Below are 21530 nucleotides of genomic sequence, written 5' to 3'. Positions count from 1 at the left end.
TCAGACCCCTTGACATACAGTTTCACAACCTGGTTACAACCTTATTCTAAAATGGATTGAATTGTTATTTTTTTCTCATCAATCTGCACACTACATGGTGCCAGGTTTCCTCCAGACGTGACACTTGGCATTCAGGCCAAAGAGTTCAATCTTGGTTTCATCAGACCAGAGAATCTTGTTTCTCATGGTCTGAGAGTCTTTAGGTGCCTTTTGGCAAACTCCAAGCGGGCTGTCATGTGCCTTTTACTGAGGAGAGGCTTCCATCTGGCCACTCTACCATAAAGGCCTGATTGGTAGAGTGCTGCAGAGATGTTTGTCCTTCTGGAAGGTTCTCCCATCTCCACAGAGGAATTCTGGAGCTCTGTCAGAGTGACCGTCAGGTTCTTGGTCACCTCCCTGACCAAGGCCCTTCTCCCCTGATTGCTCAGTTTGGCCGGGCAGCCAGCTCTAGGAAGAGTTTTGGTGGTTCCAAACTTCTGCCATTGCAGAATGATGGAGGCCACTGTGTTCTTGGGGACGTTCAATGCTGCAGAAATGTTTTGGTACCCTTCACCAGATCTGTGCCTCGACAAAATCCTGTCTCGGAGCTCTACGGACAAATCCTTCGACCTCATGGCTTGGTTTATGCTCTGACATGCACTGTGGGACCTTACATAGACAGATGTGTACCTTTTCCAAATCATGTCCAATCAATTGAATTTACCACAGGTGGACTCCAATCAAGTTGTAGTGATCAATGGAAACAGGATGCATCTGAGCTCAATTTTGAGTCTCATAGCAAAGGGTCTGAATACTTATGTACATAAGGTATTTTTGTTTTAAATTTTTAATACATTTGCTAAACAGGCCACTACTCTACTACCACATATCTACAATACAAAATCCATGTGTCTGTACCTGTGTCTCTTCACAGTCCCCGCTGGCCACCAGGTTTGCACACATCTCAGGAGGGATTTTGTAGTTGTGTGCAAACCTGGTGGCCAACTACAAGAAACGTCTGACCTCTGTGATTGCCAACAAGGGTTTTGCCACCAAGTACTAAGTCATGTTTTGCAGATTTTTCTGTTGTTATTCTGTCTCTCACTGTTCAAATAAACCTTCCATTAAAATTATAGACTGATCATGTCTTTGTCAGTGGGCAAACGTACAAAATCAGCAGGGGAAAAATGCTTTTTTCCCTCACTGTATGTTTTTCCATCAGAAGACTACAGTGGCTTGCGAAAGTATTCACCCCCCTTGGCATTTTTCCTATTTTGTTGCCTTACAACCTGGAATTAAAATTGATTTTTGGGGGGTTTCTATCATTTGATTTACACAACATGCCTACCACTTTGAAGATTCAAAATATTTTTTTTATGGTGAAACAAACAAGAAATAAGACAAAAAAACAGAACTTGAGCGTGCATAACTATTCAACCCCCCAAAGTCAGTACTTTGTAGAGCCCCCTTTTGTCTCTTGGGGTATGTCTCTATAAGCTTGGCACATCTAGTCACTGGGATTTTTGCCCATTCTTCAAGGCAAAACTGCTCCAGCTCCTTCAAGTTGGATGGGTTCCGCTGGTGTACAGCAATCTTTAAGTCATACCACAGATTCTCAATTGGATTGAGGTCTGGGCTTTGACTAGACCATTCCAAGACATTTAAATGTTTCCCCTTAAACCACATGAGTGTTGCTTTAGCAGTATGCTTAGGGTCATTGTCCTGCTGGAAGGTGAACCTTTGTCACAGTCTCAAATCTCTGGAAGACTGAAACAGGTTTCCCTCAAGAATTTCCCTGTATTTAGCGCCATCCATCACTCCTTCAATTCTGACCAGTTTCCCAGTCCCTGCCGATGTTTTGACTGTGTTCTCGGGGTGATGAGAGGTGTTGGGTTTGTGCCAGACATAGAGTTTTCCTTGATGGCCAAAAAGCTCAATTTTTGTCTCATCTGACCAGAGTACCTTCTTCCATATGTTTGGGGAGTCTCCCACATGCCTTTTGGCGAACACTAAATGTGTTTTCTTATTTTTATCTTGAAGCAATGGCTTTTTTCTGGCCACTCTTCCGTAAAGCCCAGCTCTGTGGAGTGTACGGTTTAAAGTGGTCCTATGGACAGATACTCCAATCTCCGCTGTGGAGCTTTGCAGCTCCTTCAGGGTTATCTTTGGTCTCTTTTGTTGCCTCTCTGATTAATGCCCTCCTTGCCTGGTCCGTGAGTTTTGGTGGGCGGTCCTCTCTTGGCAGGTTTGTTGTGGTGCCATATTCTTTCCATTTTTTAATAATGGATTTAATGGTGCTCTGTTGGATGTTCAAAGTTACGGATATTCTTTTATAACCCAACCCTGATCTGTACTTCTCCACAACTTTGTCCCTGACCTGTTTGGAGAGCTCCTTGGTCTTCATGGTGCCGCTTGCTTGGTGGTGCCCCTTGCTTAGTGGTGTTGCAGACTCTGGGGCCTTTCAGAACAGGTGTATATATACTGAGATCATGTGACAGATCATGTGACACTTAGATTGCACACAGGTGGACTTTATTTAACTAATTATGTGACTTCTGAAGGTAATTGGTTGCACCAGATCTTATTTAGGGGCTTCATAGCAAAGGGGGTGAATACATATGCACACACCACTTTTCCGTTATTTATTTTTTAGACTTTTTTGAAACAATATTTATTTCATTTCACTTCACCAATTTGGACTATTTTGTGTATGTCCATTACATGAAATCCAAATAGAAATTACAGGTTGTAATGCAACAAAATAAGAAAAACGCCAAGGGGATGAATAATTTTGCAAGGCACTGTATGATCGATAATGTCAAAAGCCGCACTGAAGTCTAACAAAACAGCCCCCACAATATTTTGATCATCAATTTCTCTCAGCCAATCATCAGTCATTTGTGTAAGTGCCGTGCATGTTGAATGTCCTTCCTTGAATGTCTGTCAATTTGTTTACAGTAAAATAGCATTGTATCTGGTCAAGCACAATTTTTTCAAAAGTTTAAAGGTTGGTAACAGGCTGATTGGTTGGATATTTGAGTCAGTAAAGGGGGCTTTACTATTCTTAGGTAGCGGAATGACTTTTGCTTCCCTCCAGGCCTGAGGGCACACACTTTCTAGTAGGCTTAAATTGAAGATATGGCAAATAGGAGTGGCAATATCGTCCGCTATTATCCTCAGTAATTTTGGAGGGAGAGGGAGACAGAGGAGAGGGAGAGAAGGGGAGGGAGGGAGAGGGTGCGGGAGACTGGGTGGGAGAGGGGATGAGAGAACTGGCATGTTCTACTCGATAATTTGTAATCAAACATCTTTTGATGCAGTGTTCAAAAGGCATATCAACTGGAAAAGGAAGACTTACACTCACTGAAACAGTCTGTACGTTTAGATGTTCTTTAGCAGCAGAATAACTTTAAAAACTGAAAGACAATTTCAGTGAGTGTGGGTTTTCCTTTTCCAGTCGAGACAGGAGAGGACACGAAATGTGGGTAGAGACAACAAGCTTAGACGTTCAAGAGCAGCTAGAATTACTTGTTGAAGAGAGGAACAGACTCACCAGAACTCACCGTCCTCAGCACTCTGATGCTGGAGCTTGTCCTTCTCTCCCTTAGACAGAGATACCCACTCCTTAGAGCTGTGGACGGGAGGGAACAACATCAACAACATCATCACTCCTTAGAGCTGTGGGCAGTGGGGAACAACATCAACAACATCATCACTCCTTAGAGCTGTGGACGGGAGGGAACAACATCAACAACATCATCACTCCTCAGAGCTGTGGACAGGAGGGAACAACATCAACAACATCATCACTCCTTAGAGCTGTGGACAGGAGGGAACAACATCAACAACATCATCACTCCTTAGAGCTGTGGACGGGAGGGAACAACATCAACAACATCATCACTCCTCAGAGCTGTGGACGGGAGGGAACAACATCAACAACATCATCACTCCTCAGAGCTGTGGACGGGAGGGAACAACATCAACAACATCATCACGCCAGAGCTGTGGACGGGAGGGAACAACATCAACAACATCATCACTCCTTAGAGCTGTGGGCAGTGGGGAACAACATCAACAACATCATCACTCCTTAGAGCTGTGGACGGGAGGGAACAACATCAACAACATCATCACTCCTCAGAGCTGTGGACGGGAGGGAACAACATCAACAACATCATCACTCCTCAGAGCTGTGGGCAGTGGGGAACAACATCAACAACATCATCACTCCTTAGAGCTGTGGGCAGTGGGGAACAACATCAACAACATCATAACTCCTTAGAGCTGTGGACAGGAGGGAACAACATCAACAACATCATCACTCCTTAGAGCTGTGGACGGGAGGGAACAACATCAACAACATCATCACTCCTTAGAGCTGTGGACGGGAGGGAACAACATCAACAACATCATCACTCCTTAGAGCTGTGGACAGGAGGGAACAACATCAACAACATCATCACTCCTCAGAGCTGTGGACGGGAGGGAACAACATCAACAACATCATCACGCCAGAGCTGTGGACGGGAGGGAACAACATCAACAACATCATCACTCCTCAGAGCTGTGGACAGGAGGGAACAACATCAACAACATCATCACTCCTTAGAGCTGTGGACAGTGGGGAACAACATCAACAACATCATCACTCCTTAGAGCTGTGGACGGGAGGGAACAACATCAACAACATCATCACTCCTTAGAGCTGTGGACAGGAGGGAACAACATCAACATCATCACGCCAGAGCTGTGGACGGGAGGGAACAACATCAACAACATCATCACTCCTCAGAGCTGTGGGCAGTGGGGAACAACATCAACAACATCATCACTCCTTAGAGCTGTGGGCAGTGGGGAACAACATCAACAACATCATAACTCCTTAGAGCTGTGGACAGGAGGGAACAACATCAACAACATCATCACTCCTTAGAGCTGTGGACGGGAGGGAACAACATCAACAACATCATCACTCCTTAGAGCTGTGGACAGGAGGGAACAACATCAACAACATCATCACTCCTCAGAGCTGTGGACGGGAGGGAACAACATCAACAACATCATCACGCCAGAGCTGTGGACGGGAGGGAACAACATCAACAACATCATCACTCCTCAGAGCTGTGGACGGGAGGGAACAACATCAATTAAGTAATCAATCAATAAATTAAGTAATTAATCAATGAATCAATTAAGTAATGAATCAACCAATCAGGTGTCTCTTACTTGTCGCTCCAGGGCCCGTTCCACTCCACCTGTCCCCAGGGGTTCCTGAGGCGCACCAGACGCACCTTAGACTCCTTGTGATGGGACTGCTTACACTGAGGAGAAACACACACACACCGGTCCATGTAACAATCACAACGGCAACAACCACTGGCCCATTGAGTCAGCTTTCAAATGGCTACTGTCATCTAACCACAGCTCTGTATCTCATGGTCTACCTAATAATGTAGTGTATCTCATGGTCTACCTAATAATGTAGTGTATCTCATGGTCTACCTAATAATGTAGTGCATCTCATGGTCTACCTAATAATGTAGTGCATCTCATGGTCTACCTAATAATGTAGTGTATCTCATGGTCTACCTAATAATGTAGTGTATCTCATGGTCTACCTAATAATGTAGTGTATCTCATGGTCTACCTAATAATGTAGTGTATCTCATGGTCTACCTAATAATGTAGTGTATCTCATGGTCTACCTAATAATGTAGTGTATCTCATGGTCTACCTATCTAATAATGTAGTAAATCTCATGGTCTATCTAATAATGTAGTGTATCTCATGGTCTATCTAATAATGTAGTGTATCTCATGGTCTACCTAATAATGTAGTGTATCTCATGGTCTACCTAATAATGTAGTGTATCTCATGGTCTACCTAATAATGTAGTGTATCTCATGGTCTACCTAATAATGTAGTGTATCTCATGGTCTACCTAATAATGTAGTGTATCTCATGGTCTACCTAATAATGTAGTGTATCTCATGGTCTACCTAATAATGTAGTGTATCTCATGGTCTATCTAATAATGTAGTGTATATACAGCAATCACAAGATGATAAATACATATATTTTATTAGCAGACGCTTGTATCCAAAGCGACTTACACTCATGCCTGCATATATTTTACTTATGTGCAGCCGCTTGCGGGAATCGAACCCACGATCTATGGCGTAAAGTGAATGTATATGTTTCTATAGGTGTATCTCACCTCCTCAACGGCAGTCACAGAGTAGGCGTGGCCCTTCACCAGGCCAGTCACTGTACGGGTCTCGAAGCGAGCTGGAACCAGGGACTGGGGAATGGAATGAACAACAGGACAGGAATCACAACATGGCTTCTGGATCGTCAATGATGACATGAGGAGCAGGACTGATTGGATACAGTTGGTTAAACCTGTGGAAGGGGATCGTTTTTAAATTGCTCTTGATCATCGATGAGTTCCAGCACTCGATACATTTTGTTAAACCTATGGATTATTTTTATTTTTTTCTAATGTTTTTTTTTTTGGGGGGGCGGTTTTCCACTCCTCTTGTATTTCTACATGCTTCTATGGATAGTGAGTAGGGGAGGCAGGAAAGACGGGAGAAGGTATTGTGTGAAATAGGCAATGGGATGGATTTGTATCCACACCGACACGGCACTGAGTGTGGCGGGACTAACTGTGGGCAAGACCTCCACAGACAGGCCATACATAGCTGAACGTTTTGACTGAAATGGCTTCTAGGTCTGGTCTGAATCAATAACTGAAGAGAGAGAGGCTCCCTGATGGGCTGCTCTATTGACGGGAGTCTCTTCAATTACGGTTTGTGAGACCTGTTGGAGGTCGGGGTCACGCTCCTAAGGTCAGAGACTCACGTCGATAGAGCAGCCCATCATAGAGCCTCTCTCCAGGGCCTTCTTCATGATCTTGTACAGCTCCTTGGGCGCCTCCTTCATCTCATAGAACTCTGTCACTCCCCCGGTGAAGTCTTCCATGGCCTCCGTGGTGTTGCCGCCCTTCAGGGCCTCATAGGAACCGTGCAGCCTGGGGGATGGGAGGGGGAGACAGGGTGAGTGTTGGGGGTAGGTCAGAGTGTGAGACAGGGTGAGAGAGGGTTAAGGGTATGTCAGGGGGGGAGAGGGTCAGGGGGGAGACAGGGTGAGGGGGGGGGGGGGAGGGTCAGGGGGGGAGACAGGGTGAGGGGGGGGGGGAGAGGGTCAGGGGGGGAGACAGGGTAAAGGGGTGGGGAGAGGGTCAGGGGGGAGACAGGGTAAAGGGGGGGGGGGAGGGTCAGGGGGGAGAGGGTCAGGGGGGAGACAGGGTAAAGGGGTGGGGAGAGGGTCAGGGGGGAGACAGGGTGAGGGTGGGGGGAGTCAGGGTGAGGGTGGGGGGAGTCAGGGTGAGGGGGAGACAGGATGAGGGGGTGGGGAGAGGATCAGGGGGGAGTCAGGGTGAGGGTGAGGGGGAGACAGGATGAGGGGGTGGGGAGAGGTTCAGGGGGGAGTCAGGGTGAGGGGGAGACAGGATGAGGGGGTGGGGAGAGGATCAGGGGGGAGTCAGGGAGAGGTTGGGGGGAGTCAGGGTGAGGGGGAGACAGGATGAGGTGGTGGGGAGAGGTTCAGGTGAGGATTAGGGGAGCGATTAGGGAGAGCAGGGTAGAGTAGTCATTGGAAAGATGTTTTTAAGCAATAAGGCCCGAGGGGGTGTGGTATTTGGCCAATATACCATTGCTAAGGGCTGTTCTTACGCACTATACCACAAACACCCTTATTATTAAACTGGTTACCAACGTAATTAGAGCAGTACAAATACATGGTTTGTCATACCCGTGGTCTACGGTCTGATATACCACGGCTGTCAGCCAATCAGCATTCAGGGCTCGAACCACCCTGTTTATAGTGGCTGTTATAGGGTTTCTGGATGCTAAAAAGACATTAACAAAACGTCCATACAGGTCGTCTTCAATAAAACGTCACAATGTGTTAGATTTGGCTGCTTGGGGGCAAGGAGACCACCAGCTCCGCTAAAACCATTGACAACTACGTGCCGTCTTTAAATGTTATAGCTATTTAGTCAGAACTACACATTTCTGATTATTCCACATTTAGCTCTGTCATCAGAGTTATCATGATCAGTAAACATCAATGATCATGTAATTTCAGATATGCGAAGGTACCTATCCATTTGGCATGTAGCTAGCTAAGCAAACAACGTAATTTAGCTTGTTCCATCAGCCATTAGGCTTTTGGAAAGAGCTTGACATCAACCTGGTAAAGTTGTCAGTTGGACTCCTGTCGTCATCTAGTTTATCCCCTGAACGTTAGCTTGTTCACTAGCCATATTGACTTGATCTGTTATTAGCTAGCTAGCCAGTTAAGTGGAGGGAGTACAGGGCTTATTATGTCTCTTGAGGAGGGTAAAAAGAGATTTCGGCCTGGAAAAGTTTAATATTTTCAGGAGTCTGGTAATTGGTTAGGGGAGGTGGATTGGACGGAAAGAGAGAGGAGGTTGAAAACACTGAGGGAGGCAGAGGATGGGTTTGAATCTGTTGAAGCTAGCAATAACCAGGGAGAGGGTATGTCGAGGAAGATTGGTGTCAAGTTCAAACAGAGTGAGCCGGACGCCAGTTCGAGTTCTGGAGGTGAAAAAACCCCACAAAGAATAGCATGATTGGTTAGGAGCCCGTAAAACAGTAGCCATCCCAATTACACTGAGTGAGTTACACTGAGGGAGTCAGTTATCCTGTAGGAGGGAGATTCCAAGATGTGGGAAGTGTGCAGGAGGGCATGGGATAGAGGATTGTGTAGTTTTGGTGGATAAAATTGTGTGTGTCAACTGTAGGGGTACCAATGGGGCTGGGGATCAGAAGTGTCCGGTGCGAGAAAGGCAGGTTGGGGTTTTCCAGGGTCAGAGTAGTGCAGAAGGTGTCGTATGCTGAGGCAGTGAAGAAAGTAGAGGAGGATGGGTCAAGGGTCAAGGGTGAGGGATTCAGAGAGGAATCCTGTGAATAGTAGATCAATGCTAATATGGCAGAAAATTCGCTAGCTAGCTAACCAACAACTGTAAGGATGTATTTGAGAGACAACAAGTGCTCATTGTGTAAATGTATTTATGTTTTCAATAAACATTGAATATGAAATATAGCTTACATGTTGTCAACAATCTAAAGCCCAAATCAAACAAAAATAGTTTTTTTTTTTTACTCGCTTCGAACGAGCGTGTACCCGCTGGAATTAGAATGAGAGAACAGACGGGCGGAGAGCGTCAACTCCGTCATGTGCTTCAAATTAGAAAGCAAGTCTATTTTTCTCACGTCTGCACTAAGCAATGCTGGTAAAGTGAGCGGATAAATTGGCAGAAAATAGACTGCTTGTGCATTGTTACAGCACGTCTGGAATTGTGAGAGGTATAGTTAAAAAACGGTCTATTTAGTGTTGATTAGTTTAGCTGCCAGTACCAATAATACATATTTGAAAACAATAACTTTATGCCTACCTTTGTTGATTTCGAGCACAGGCATATAGACCAGGCAGGTTACGGCTGGGAAACTCGAGGAACTCCGTTCAAGAGAGAACACTGTTATGTAGAAATAACGAGACTAGCTAAATTCTTTATTAACTACTGGAGTGTAATAGCTACAACTCTCCTGACGATAATGAGCCAACATAACAGAAGGGGCTCACATATGACATATCAGGAACACAACAATAATTCACAAGGGATACATAGCGAACATAACAAATACATTAAAAAAAACAGTTTATTATGGATTCTCATGACAATTAAGTTGGCATTCCAAGGGAGACCATTTTTTTCCCGCCCCTACTAGAATAGTCCCAGTAAGCAAAAAGACATTGAAAAGACATATAAAATACGTATTTTTCCAGACGTTGAAGTTAGGTTCAATTTAGGTTCTGAATGAGAGGTGAAAATACGTATTTTCCCAGACAATAAAATGTTTTTTTCCGGACGTTAATATCAGGTTTATTTTCGGTTGTGAATGAAAGTTGAAAATACTACATTTATAGAAGTCTTTGTTTGGGCCAAATCAAGGCTGGTCCAGACCGGACAAAATCTGAACCAAAAATAGACGTCTACGACTGGGTCAGATTTGGTCCGGACCGGACCAAGAAACCAACGTCCGTGGATGTGGAAATCAAGGCCGGTCCGGACTGCACCAAAAAACACGACAGGACCAAAAAAAAAGATGTACAAAAAGGCCTCAGCGTCAGTCTGTGATTACTGAGGTACAGTCTACAGTGTCAACTGAACATTAATTTTAATTTCATCTATGTGGTAGGCCTAACGTTTGTAAAACACCCCCCCAAAAAAGACTGCTGGTCCGGACAGGACCAAAAAAAGATGTCCAAAAGATGTCGGCCCGTGCTTACTGGGGTGTATGTAGCCTTAGCATGCCCATGTGGTGGGCCCACTGTTGCATTGACTTCACTAGTCCTGATTCATGTGACTAATCAGTTTGACTGTTTAAGCTCTGAATATCAGCTACCCAACTTTATCAGGAGGAGTTATCCTGAGCCTATTTGCAATGTGTTTACAGAGAGGTAAATGCAGAAGTGTTTTATTTTTTCCGCTATGATCAGCGCGTCAGAAATGTAGGGATACAAACTTGAAACCACTGATCATAACAGTTTAGCCCACGGGATGAAACTCCTGGACAGCAGTTGGGAGTAGCCTGATTGTCCATTCCATACATAGGCTATTTTTTATTTTATGTGTCTCATTCCATATTCATACATTTTATCTCCAGTCTGTAGGTGTCAGAAAAGGCCACACTCTTTCTACCATATCCTATATCCGCTACATGATTTATGTTAGATTCATTTTTGGGGACGGAAATGTTGGTGGAGCGCCGCAGCGATGCGTTTCTCCAACAGCACCCTGGAGAGGCATACTGGGAATGGACAAGTTAAATATTTTGCTTCCCTGGAGAGGCTTACTGGGAATGGACAAGTTAAATATTTTGCTTCCCTGGAGAGGCATACTGGGAATGGACAAGTTAAATATTTTGCTTCCCTGCCTTTGACAAAGTTGGCGCTGCTCATCACAGGGCGGCATCAGCGCTCACCTAAAAAGCCCATATGCCACTGGTTGGGAGAAATTGTTATTGTTTTTGGGGCAGAACTATGTGGGGTTTTATGTGTTGTTGGAGGTGCGTCTTGGTCAGTTCAGGTCAGGAAATGCCCCCCTCGTCAATCTGCCACCACAGGCGGCCTCCTAAACCTGCCTAATGAGCGGACCGGCCATGGCTAGAGCTGACCTGGCGGTGGTAACTACTAGCTAGCGTAGCTAATTCATTCAGGTATAGTTCACTTTTATTTTATATCTTTTAAATATCCAATTAATGGTGGCAAATATTGAGAGATATCTTAAGGCTACTCTATGTATCTGAAATGACATGATCAATTGATGTTTACTGATCATGAAAAGCATGCAGTTACTTGCTGTATAACTCTGATGATAGAGCTAAATGTGGACAGTTGTTTTGGATGGAATGATCTGGAATGTGTAGGTCTGACGATGCTCTTCATGAGGTGATGCTATTACAACCATATAGTTAACATTTATTTAACAATCCCTTGAAAACGGCACGTCAATGGTTTTAGAGGAGCTGTGGGTCTCCTTGACCCCCAGCAGGTCAATCCAACACTACACCTTATTGTGACGTTTTTTTTTGATAACGACCTATACTGCTAGTGTAATCTGACCATGATGTCATAATAGACGTCGTAATGACGTACTGGCAACACATTTAGCTTGTCCTACTTAGGGGTAGGGTTAGGGGTAGGGTTAGGGCTAGGGGTAGGGGTAGGGGTAGGGGTAGGGGTAGGGCTAGGGTTAGGGCTAGGTTAGGGTAGGGTTAGGGCTAGGGTTAGGGGTAGGGTTAGGGGTAGGGTTAGGGCTAGGGTTAGGGTTAGGGTTAGGGTTAGGGGTACGTACTTGGCGTAGGCCTTCTCCAGCAGGGCGCTCCAGAACTCGTTCCTCTCAGCAGACTTGGTGAACACCAGCTGGTTGTTGAAGGTGGGGATGCGGTCGTCAATGACAACGTCAACCCAGTCGCCATAGCGCCAGAACTGGAGGAGGAAGAGATGCCCCATGCAGGAAAAGACATGGTTGAAGACATTTGACAGGAGTTGATAATGTATTGCAATCAGGGTAGGGGGTTGATTTCAGTTCAATTCAGAAAGTAAACCGAAATTCCTATCCCACTTTTGAGGAAATTCATTGAGGACAATTTCAGTTTCAAATGTCAGTGTACTTCCTGAACTCACTGACTTGAAATGGAATTGAGCCCTTCCCTGATTACAATACAACATAGAAATAGACATTAGTCAATGTAACATGTGTTATTGTTTATAGTTGTCTAATAATTAGGGTTGTTTTGATTGGTGGGTTCTGACCTGGAAGTGGAAGATTCCTCCATATCCCTCGGAGTAGCTCTGTTCCTGAGGAACGACACGGTAGAGAAGCTTCTCATTCAGGGTCAGACAGGCTATAGCAGCCAGCAGCCAGCAGTCACCTAGGAAACACACAGTCAGACAGGCTATAACAGCCAGCAGTCACCTAGGAAACACACAGTCAGACAGGCTATAGCAGCCAGCAGCCAGCAGTCACCTAGGAAACACACAGTCAGACAGGCTATAGCAGCCAGCAGTCACCTAGGAAACACACAGTCAGACAGGCTATAGCAGCCAGCAGCCAGCAGTAACCTAGGAAACACACAGTCAGACAGGCTATAGCAGCCAGCAGTCACCTAGGAAACACACAGTCAGACAGGCTATAGCAGCCAGCAGTCACCTAGGAAACACACAGTCAGACAGGCTATAGCAGCCAGCAGTCACCTAGGAAACACACAGTCAGACAGGCTATAGCAGCCAGCAGTCACCTAGGAAACACACAGTCAGACAGGCTATAGCAGCCAGCAGCCAGCAGTAACCTAGGAAACACACAGTCAGACAGGCTATAGCAGCCAGCAGTCACCTAGGAAACACACAGTCAGACAGGCTATAGCAGCCAGCAGTCACCTAGGAAACACACAGTCAGACAGGCTATAGCAGCCAGCAGTCACCTAGGAAACACACAGTCAGACAGGCTATAGCAGCCAGCAGCCAGCAGTCACCTAGGAAACACACAGTCAGACAGGCTATAGCAGCCAGCAGCCAGCAGTAACCTAGGAAACACACAGTCAGACAGGCTATAGCAGCCAGCAGTCACCTAGGAAACACACAGTCAGACAGGCTATAGCAGCCAGCAGCCAGCAGTCACCTAGGAAACACACAGTCAGACAGGCTATAGCAGCCAGCAGCCAGCAGTCACCTAGGAAACACACAGTCAGACAGGCTATAGCAGCCAGCAGTCACCTAGGAAACACACAGTCAGACAGGCTATAACAGCCAGCAGCCAGCAGTCACCTAGGAAACACACAGTCAGACAGGCTATAGCAGCCAGCAGTCACCTAGGAAACTCACAGTGAGACACACACCAATAACAAACAGTCACCTAGGAAACACACAGTGAGACACACACCAATAACAAACAGTCACCTAGGAAACACACAGTGAGACACACACCAATAACAAACAGTCACCTAGGAAACACACAGTGAGACACACACCAATAACAAACAGTCACCTAGGAAACACACAGTGAGACACACACCAATAACAAACAGTCACCTAGGAAACACACAGTGAGACACACACCAATAGCAAACAGTCACCTAGGAAACACACAGTGAGACACACACCAATAACAAACAGTCACCTAGGAAACACACAGTGAGACACACACCAATAACAAACAGTCACCTAGGAAACACACAGTGAGACACACACCAATAACAAACAGTCACCTAGGAAACACACAGTGAGACACACACCAATAACAAACAGTCACATAGGAAACACACAGTGAGACACACACCAATAACAAACAGTCACCTAGGAAACACACAGTGAGACACACACCAATAACAAACAGTCACCTAGGAAACACACAGTGAGACACACACCAATAACAAACAGTCACCTAGGAAACACACAGTGAGACACACACCAATAACAAACAGTCACCTAGGAAACACACAGTGAGACACACACCAATAACAAACAGTCACCTAGGAAACACACAGTGAGACACACACCAATAACAAACAGTCACCTAGGAAACACACAGTGAGACACACACCAATAACAAACAGTCACCTAGGAAACACACAGTGAGACACACACCAATAACAAACAGTCACCTAGGAAACACACAGTGAGACACACACCAATTACATAGTCGTGCATTTGTAGATCTATAACAACACTGTGATGTGAATCTAAAAATACTGATACAATATTTTCAGCCAGCAGTCACCTACACACACACACACACACACACACACACACACACACACACACACACACACACACACACACACACACACACACACACACCAAGCAACACACACATCATCATCATCACGCACTTACACACAATGAACACAGTCCAGGATACTGGTAAAATGTACACAACATGTAGAATCATTGTTCTCTGAAGCCATTATGATTGATTGGAGTGGATGGACGAGATATTGTTGTTGTTGTTGTTATTTTGTCTTTATTGTTTGGTTACTGAGTAGTGGGCCATCATCCCCTTGGTTGTCTCCAGATGGGACTTGATATCTGAATACTACTAATGCAATATTTCCTCTGATATCTTTGTGTTGTTGAGGAAAAGTCTCCCTCTCTCACTCCTGACCTCAGTGTTTTCTGGTTGTCACTCCACACCTGTGTGTAGGCTGTTCCCAGTCAGGGAGTTAACTGTTGAACAATGTCCGTTTTGAGCATTTAGAATATTTTTGGTCCCAGCCTGCCATGAACCTTTGTCCCCCTGGATGGACGAACAGCTCAACAATGAGAAGTGCTGCTAGCTGGAATCCTTTCCATAGAGCCAGGACAATATAGAGAGGCCACTGGAAAAGCATCCATAAGTGTAGCAATAACAGAGGATGAGGGGGACCTGTCCCCCCCAAAAAATATTCAAAACACTCAACTCAATTGTCCAAAGTTAACAACAAACTAGCAAGAGAACAGATAACCATGTTGGGGTCATTGTTGTATTGTGTTGGGGTCATTGTAGTGTTGTGTTGGGGTCAGTGTAGTGTTGTGTTGGGGTCAGTGTAGTGTTGTGTTGGGGTCATTGTAGTGTTGTGTTGGGGTCAGTGTAGTGTTGTGTTGTGGTCAGTGTAGTGTTGTGTTGGTGTCAGTGTAGTGTTGTGTTGGGGTCAGTGTAGTGTAGTGTTGGTGTTGGTGTTGTGTTGGTGTCAGTGTAGTGTTGTGTTGGGGTCAGTGTAGTGTTGTGTTGGTGTCAGTGTAGTGTTGTGTTGTGGTCAGTGTAGTGTTGTGTTGGGGTCAGTGTAGTGTAGTGTTGTGTTGGTGTCAGTGTAGTGTTGTTTTGGGGTCATTGTAGTGTTGTGTTGGGGTCAGTGTAGTGTTGTGTTGGTGTCAGTGTAGTGTTGTGTTGGGGTCAGTGTAGTGTTGTGTTGGGGTCAGTGTAGTGTTGTGTTGGGGTCAGTGTAGTGTTGTGTTGGGGTCAGTGTAGTGTTGTGTTGGGGTCAGTGTAGTGTTGTGTTGGGGTCATTGTAGTGTTGTGTTGGTGTCAGTGTAGTGTTGTGTTGGGGTCATTGTAGTGTTGTGTTGGGGTCAGTGTAGTGTTGTGTTGGGGTCAGTGTAGTGTAGTGTTGTGTTGGTGTCAGTGTAGTGTTGTGTTGGGGTCAGTGTAGTGTAGTGTTGTGTTGGGGTCAGTGTAGTGTTGTGTTGGGGTCAGTGTAGTGTTGTGTTGGGGTCAGTGTAGTGTTGTGTTGGGGTCATTGTAGTGTTGTGTTGGTGTCAGTGTAGTGTTGTGTTGGGGTCATTGTAGTGTTGTGTTGGGGTCAGTGTAGTGTTGTGTTGGGGTCAGTGTAGTGTAGTGTTGTGTTGGTGTCAGTGTAGTGTTGTGTTGGGGTCAGTGTAGTGTAGTGTTGTGTTGGGGTCAGTGTAGTGTTGTGTTGGGGTCAGTGTAGTGTTGTGTTGGGGTCAGTGTAGTGTTGTGTTGGGGTCAGTGTAGTGTTGTGTTGGTGTCAGTGTAGTGTTGTGTTGGGGTCAGTGTAGTGTTGTGTTGGGGTCAGTGTAGTGTTGTGTTGGGGTCAGTGTAGTGTTGTGTTGGGGTCAGTGTAGTGTTGTGTTGGTGTCAGTGTAGTGTTGTGTTGGTGTCAGTGTAGTGTTGTGTTGGGGTCAGTGTAGTGTTGTGTTGGGGTCATTGTAGTGTTGTGTTGGGGTCAGTGTAGTGTAGTGTTGTGTTGGGGTCAGTGTAGTGTTGTGTTGGGGTCAGTGTAGTGTTGTGTTGGGGTCAGTGTAGTGTTGTGTTGGGGTCAGTGTAGTGTTGTGTTGGGGTCAGTGTAGTGTTGTGTTGGGGTCAGTGTAGTGTAGTGTTGTGTTGGGGTCAGTGTAGTGTTGTGTTGGGGTCAGTGTAGTGTTGTGTTGGGGTCAGTGTAGTGTAGTGTTGTGTTGGGGTCAGTGTAGTGTAGTGTTGTGTTGGGGTCAGTGTAGTGTAGTGTTGTGTTGGGGTCAGTGTAGTGTTGTGTTGGTGTCAGTGTAGTGTAGTGTTGTGTTGGTGTCAGTGTAGTGTTGTGTTGGGGTCAGTGTAGTGTTGTGTTGGTGTCAGTGTAGTGTTGTGTTGGGGTCAGTGTAGTGTTGTGTTGGGGTCAGTGTAGTGTTGTGTTGGGGTCAGTGTAGTGTTGTGTTGGGGTCAGTGTAGTGTTGTGTTGGGGTCATTGTAGTGTAGTGTTGTGTTGGTGTCAGTGTAGTGTTGTGTTGGGGTCAGTGTAGTGTTGTGTTGGGGTCAGTGTAGTGTTGTGTTGGGGTCAGTGTAGTGTTGTGTTGGGGTCAGTGTAGTGTTGTGTTGGGGTCAGTGTAGTGTTGTGTTGGGGTCAGTGTAGTGTTGTGTTGGGGTCAGTGTAGTGTTGTGTTGGGGTCAGTGTAGTGTTGTGTTGGGGTCAGTGTAGTGTTGTGTTGGTGTTGTGTTGGGGTCATTGTAATGTTGTGTTGGTGTTATGTTGGGGTCAGTGTAGTTATTATTTACCAAGGTCCCCCTGGCAAATGTCTGTCCTGCTGGCTCCGCCCACAATGAACTGAGGGTTCTCAGAGATCTCCTGAAGACACAGAAACACATGGATTGGCTGACAGAATGCATGTATTCTCAACTAGTTCACTGTTGTGAAATAGTGAACCATTACAGTGAATAACAATGTAACAGCAACATTATGGAGTTGATGTCGTTGTTTGGAAATAGAAGGAACACATTATGTCAATACTCACGTAGAAACAAATGGAGTAGCTAACTGTGATCTAACTGTGAAATAAACTATACTGAACAAAAATATAAACGCAACATACAACAATTTAAAAGATTTTACTGAGTTACAGTTCATATAAAGAAATCAGTCAATTGAAATAAATTCATTAGGCCCTAATCTATGGATTTCACATGACTGGGCAGGGGGCGTAGCCATGGGTGGGAGAAGAATTAGAATGAATCAGAATGAGTTTTCCCCCCACAAAAGGGCTTTATTACAGACAGAAATACTCCTCAGGTTTATCAGCTCTCCGGGTGGCTGGTCTCAGACAATCCCGCAGGTGAAGAAGCCGGATGTGGAGATCCTGGGCTGGCGTGGTGGTTGTGAGGTCAGTTGGACATACTGCCAAATCCTCTAAAACGACGTTGGAGGTGGCTTATGGTAGAGAAATTAACATTAAATTCTCTGGCCACGGCTCTGGTGGACATTCCTGCAGTCAGCATGCCAATTGCACACTCCCTCAAAACTTGAGACATCTGTGGCGTTGTGGTGTGTGACAAAACTGCACATTTTAGAGTGGCCTTTTATTGTCCCCAGCACAAGGTGCACCTGTGTAATGATCACGCTGTTTTTTTATTTTAATTTTATTTCACCTTTATTTAACCAGGTAAGCCAGTTGAGAACAAGTTCTCATTCTCAACAAGTTTAATCAGCTTCTTGATATGCCACACCTGTCAGGTGAATGGATTATCTTGGCAAAGGAGAAATGCTCACTAACAGGGATGTAAACAAATTTGTGCACAAAATTGGAGAGGAATATCCTTTTTATGTGCGTATGGAACATTTCTGGGATCTTTTTATTTCAGCACATGAAACATGCGACCAACACTTTACATGTTGCGTTTATTTTTTTTGTTCAGTGTAGTTCACTGCTGTAAGGGAACCATTATAACACCAAAACGGACAAGGTGATGCAACACTGTCATTACTGACATAAACAATATGCCAGGGTTCTTCAATTCCGGTCCTGGAGGGCCGAAACGCCTCTGTTTTTCATCCTCTCCTTCTAATCAGGGGCTAATTCAGACCTGGGACACCAGGTGAGTGCAATTAACTACCAGGTAGAAATAAAAAACAGAAGTGTTTCGGCCCTCCAGGACCGGAATTGAAGAACCCTGCAGTATGCCAATGATAACCTAGACAGCCCCAACATTATTTTGTTTTCTATTGTATTGTATCATGTGACTGCCAGTGTAGCGTTATATAAAAGTAACAAAGGTAGTTCACTAGGTCTGTAACGGTACACGTTTTCATACGAACGGTCCGGTATGGGGACCCGAATGAATACGTTGTGCCATCTACAGCCTATGCGCATGTTGTAATCAAAATGATCATCTTAACTGGCGGAATTTCAAACTATCCTTTTTGTGAGGCGCAGCTGGGAACTCTGTAGATGGCTAATGGTGGGATCGATAAACCATCATTGGAGGATCATCCATCATTGTTTAAATCTCCAGTTTGGGAACAAATTTGGCTTCACAGTGGATTACAACTGCGATGGACAGAGAATTGTCGATAAAAAGTTAATAGTATGTTCTCCACCGCTCAACGAGAATAGCCTATGCAGAGTGGCGCCTGTAGCTTGTTGTTGTTGTCGGCCAATCACAAATCATCAAAGCGCCATTACAGTCATAGAGCGTGTGGCAATGCAAATTAGGAGATTATCTCAAATTGAATTACAATTATGGAATTAAAAGTTAAGTGAGAAGTATATGCTACAACGAACAAGAGCCAACAGGTAGGCTGCTATTTAGGTATCTGAATGGAGGTGTTATTTGTAACTGTATGACAGGAAGAAAGCGCATGCAGACTCAATTAGCCTAGCTAGCTGGCTAGCTAACTTAGCTAGCTAATTTAGCTAGTTATCTTAGCCAACTAGCTTCTCCCGGTTTGATGCAGTCAAGACAGGTACTAGTAATCATATTGGATGATAAATAACCTAGCTATGACAAGCTAGACGTTAGTCTACTAGCGCAAATCGGCTCGGTTGGTTGCTGCCTCTCCCTCCCTCCCTCCCTCCCTCCCTCCCTCCTCCTTGGTCCAGTTTCACTCGCTCACAGTAGGTCTGGTTAATAAAATATCTTACAAATTGACTTTTCTGCTGCTTCCCTCACTCGGATCTGACCACGTCTATATGGAACTGGTCGTCCTTGGATCCGTTCGGAACGTGTCTCTATATTGAAAAATGTATTTATACATATTTGTCCGGGTGGGAAAAGCCCCAGGTCCATTTCGGAAAATTCAAAATAGATTATTTGTTTCCTAACACTGAAATAAAAACAAACAACCAAGAAGAAGAAGAGGCAGTAATCCTTTGTTTAGTTTAGTTTAACCAGCCAAAGTCACATAATGTTTTAAATGTTGCTAAATGTAGCTTTTTCTAACCAAAAACCGATTTAACCCATGCAAATCACCTCAAAGTAAATTCACATCCAGTCAATAAGCTACACAATCATTTTCAGAGATTTCGGGCCTATTTCCATCTGTATTACTTTAACCATATGTTTCATAACCATTTCTAACCATTCTTTACCGATATGATTCATAACCATTTCTAACCATTCTTTAACGATATGATTCATAACCATTTCTAACCATTCTTTAACGATATGATTCATAACAATTTCTAACCATTCTTTAACGATATGTTTCATAAACATTCTTTAACGATATGATTCATAACCATTTCTAACCATTCTTTAACGCTATGATTCATAACCATTTCTAACCATTCTTTAACGATATGATTCATAACCATTTCTAACCATTCTTTAACGATATGATTCATAACCATTTCTAACCATTCTTTAACGATATGATTCATAACCATTTCTAACCATTCTTTAACAATATGATTCATAACCATTTCTAACCATTCTTTAACGATATGTTTCATAACCATTCTTTAACGATATGATTCATAACCATTTCATAACCATTCTTTTAACGATATGATTCATAACCATTTCTAACCATTCTTTAACGATATGATTCATAACCATTTCATAACCATTCTTTTAACGATATGATTCATAACCATTTCTAACCATTCTGACACATCCATGTTTCAAGCAGCCATATCAACAGTTATTCCAGCCCATAATGCTGAACATTTAGAACCAGATAAGATTCCACAAAATCTGTGAGAAATATTAGTTTTGCCATCGTGAATCCTGTTTAAAACATCCTGAAACGTTTAAAACATCCTGAAACGTCGCTGCAGTTGACTTGGTATTGTAGATATCATCCCTCATGCGTGCCCGTCCCTTCCCCTCTTTATTAAGGTCATCCTCTTTTCCCCTGTATGTCCCCTCTGTTCCCCCCCTCCTACCTTGGGTCTCTTCCAGACGATGTTCTTGACCTTGTTGGACTTGTGTCCCAGCTCCTTGTACCCCAGAGACTCCACGGTGGCAGGGAAGGTGTCATCCTCAAACAGGCACTTCTTGGTGAGGCACTCCTGTTTCAGCGTGGCAAAGTCCTGTCCGCTGAAGCGTAGGGGCTTGCTGAGGGAACCTTCTCCGTCTCTTCTCTCTCTCTCCCGGATCAACCGGTCGCAGAAAAAGCCAGACGGTGTATAGGGCATTTTGGATTTTTTAAAACTGGGTTTTTTTCACTTCCACTGAAGTATTACAAGCCTAAAAAACCTTGGCATAAATCTAACAGGCTAACCTCTGATTGGCTGTGTCTCTGTACGACGTCCCCCTCCCTCTTGGTCATAGAGTAGACTCTAAAGGCATGCCGGGCGAAAAAGACTCAACATGCATTCACCTGCATTAGCATGCACACACACACACACACACACACACACACACACACACACACACACACACACACACACACACACACACACTCACACTGACACACATGCGCTCACACGCAGACACACACACACATTACACACACACTCTCTCACACACACATAAAGGTTGTCTATTTGTTGCATTTCCCATTGGTCCCTGAACAATGCCCCAACGTTCCTTGGGATTGGTCATTGCAGTTCCATTACTGTGTGGCCACACAAAGGGGTGGTGTAAAGAGTGGTCAGTGGACAGCCTGCCTCAGCAGAAGGCATTCAGTCCCTTTGAACCCTATTCCATTGTCTCCATGGAGCTCCGTAAACAGCGGTCTCAGCACATCTCCACTGCAGCAGCAGGCCGC

The 21530-nt window shown here is 44.7% G+C and overlaps 1 protein-coding gene across 1 annotated transcript in view; it reads right to left on the bottom strand.

Annotated features, from left to right (window-relative positions):
• The window catches only part of capn3a (calpain 3a, (p94)), a gene marked incomplete at its 5' end in the record, with an annotated part of 44045 nt that extends 23090 nt beyond the window's left edge, over positions 1 to 20955 (bottom strand). Inside the window, 8 exons of the mRNA XM_084143948.1 lie at positions 3533 to 3610; positions 5209 to 5303; positions 6200 to 6283; positions 6847 to 7015; positions 11930 to 12063; positions 12391 to 12509; positions 17099 to 17168; positions 20704 to 20955. Of these exons, the coding sequence (XP_084000074.1) occupies positions 3533 to 3610; positions 5209 to 5303; positions 6200 to 6283; positions 6847 to 7015; positions 11930 to 12063; positions 12391 to 12509; positions 17099 to 17168; positions 20704 to 20955 (1001 nt within the window). The remainder of the gene's footprint in view (positions 1 to 3532; positions 3611 to 5208; positions 5304 to 6199; positions 6284 to 6846; positions 7016 to 11929; positions 12064 to 12390; positions 12510 to 17098; positions 17169 to 20703) is intronic.
• Positions 20956 to 21530: the final 575 nt, after the last annotated feature.

Source organism: Coregonus lavaretus (genome assembly GCF_964263955.1).
Source record: "Coregonus lavaretus genome assembly, chromosome: 27".
Classification (NCBI taxonomy): domain Eukaryota; kingdom Metazoa; phylum Chordata; class Actinopteri; order Salmoniformes; family Salmonidae; genus Coregonus; species Coregonus lavaretus.
Note: the sequence above shows the minus strand (reverse complement) of the source record. Positions and strands in the feature narration are given on the sequence as shown.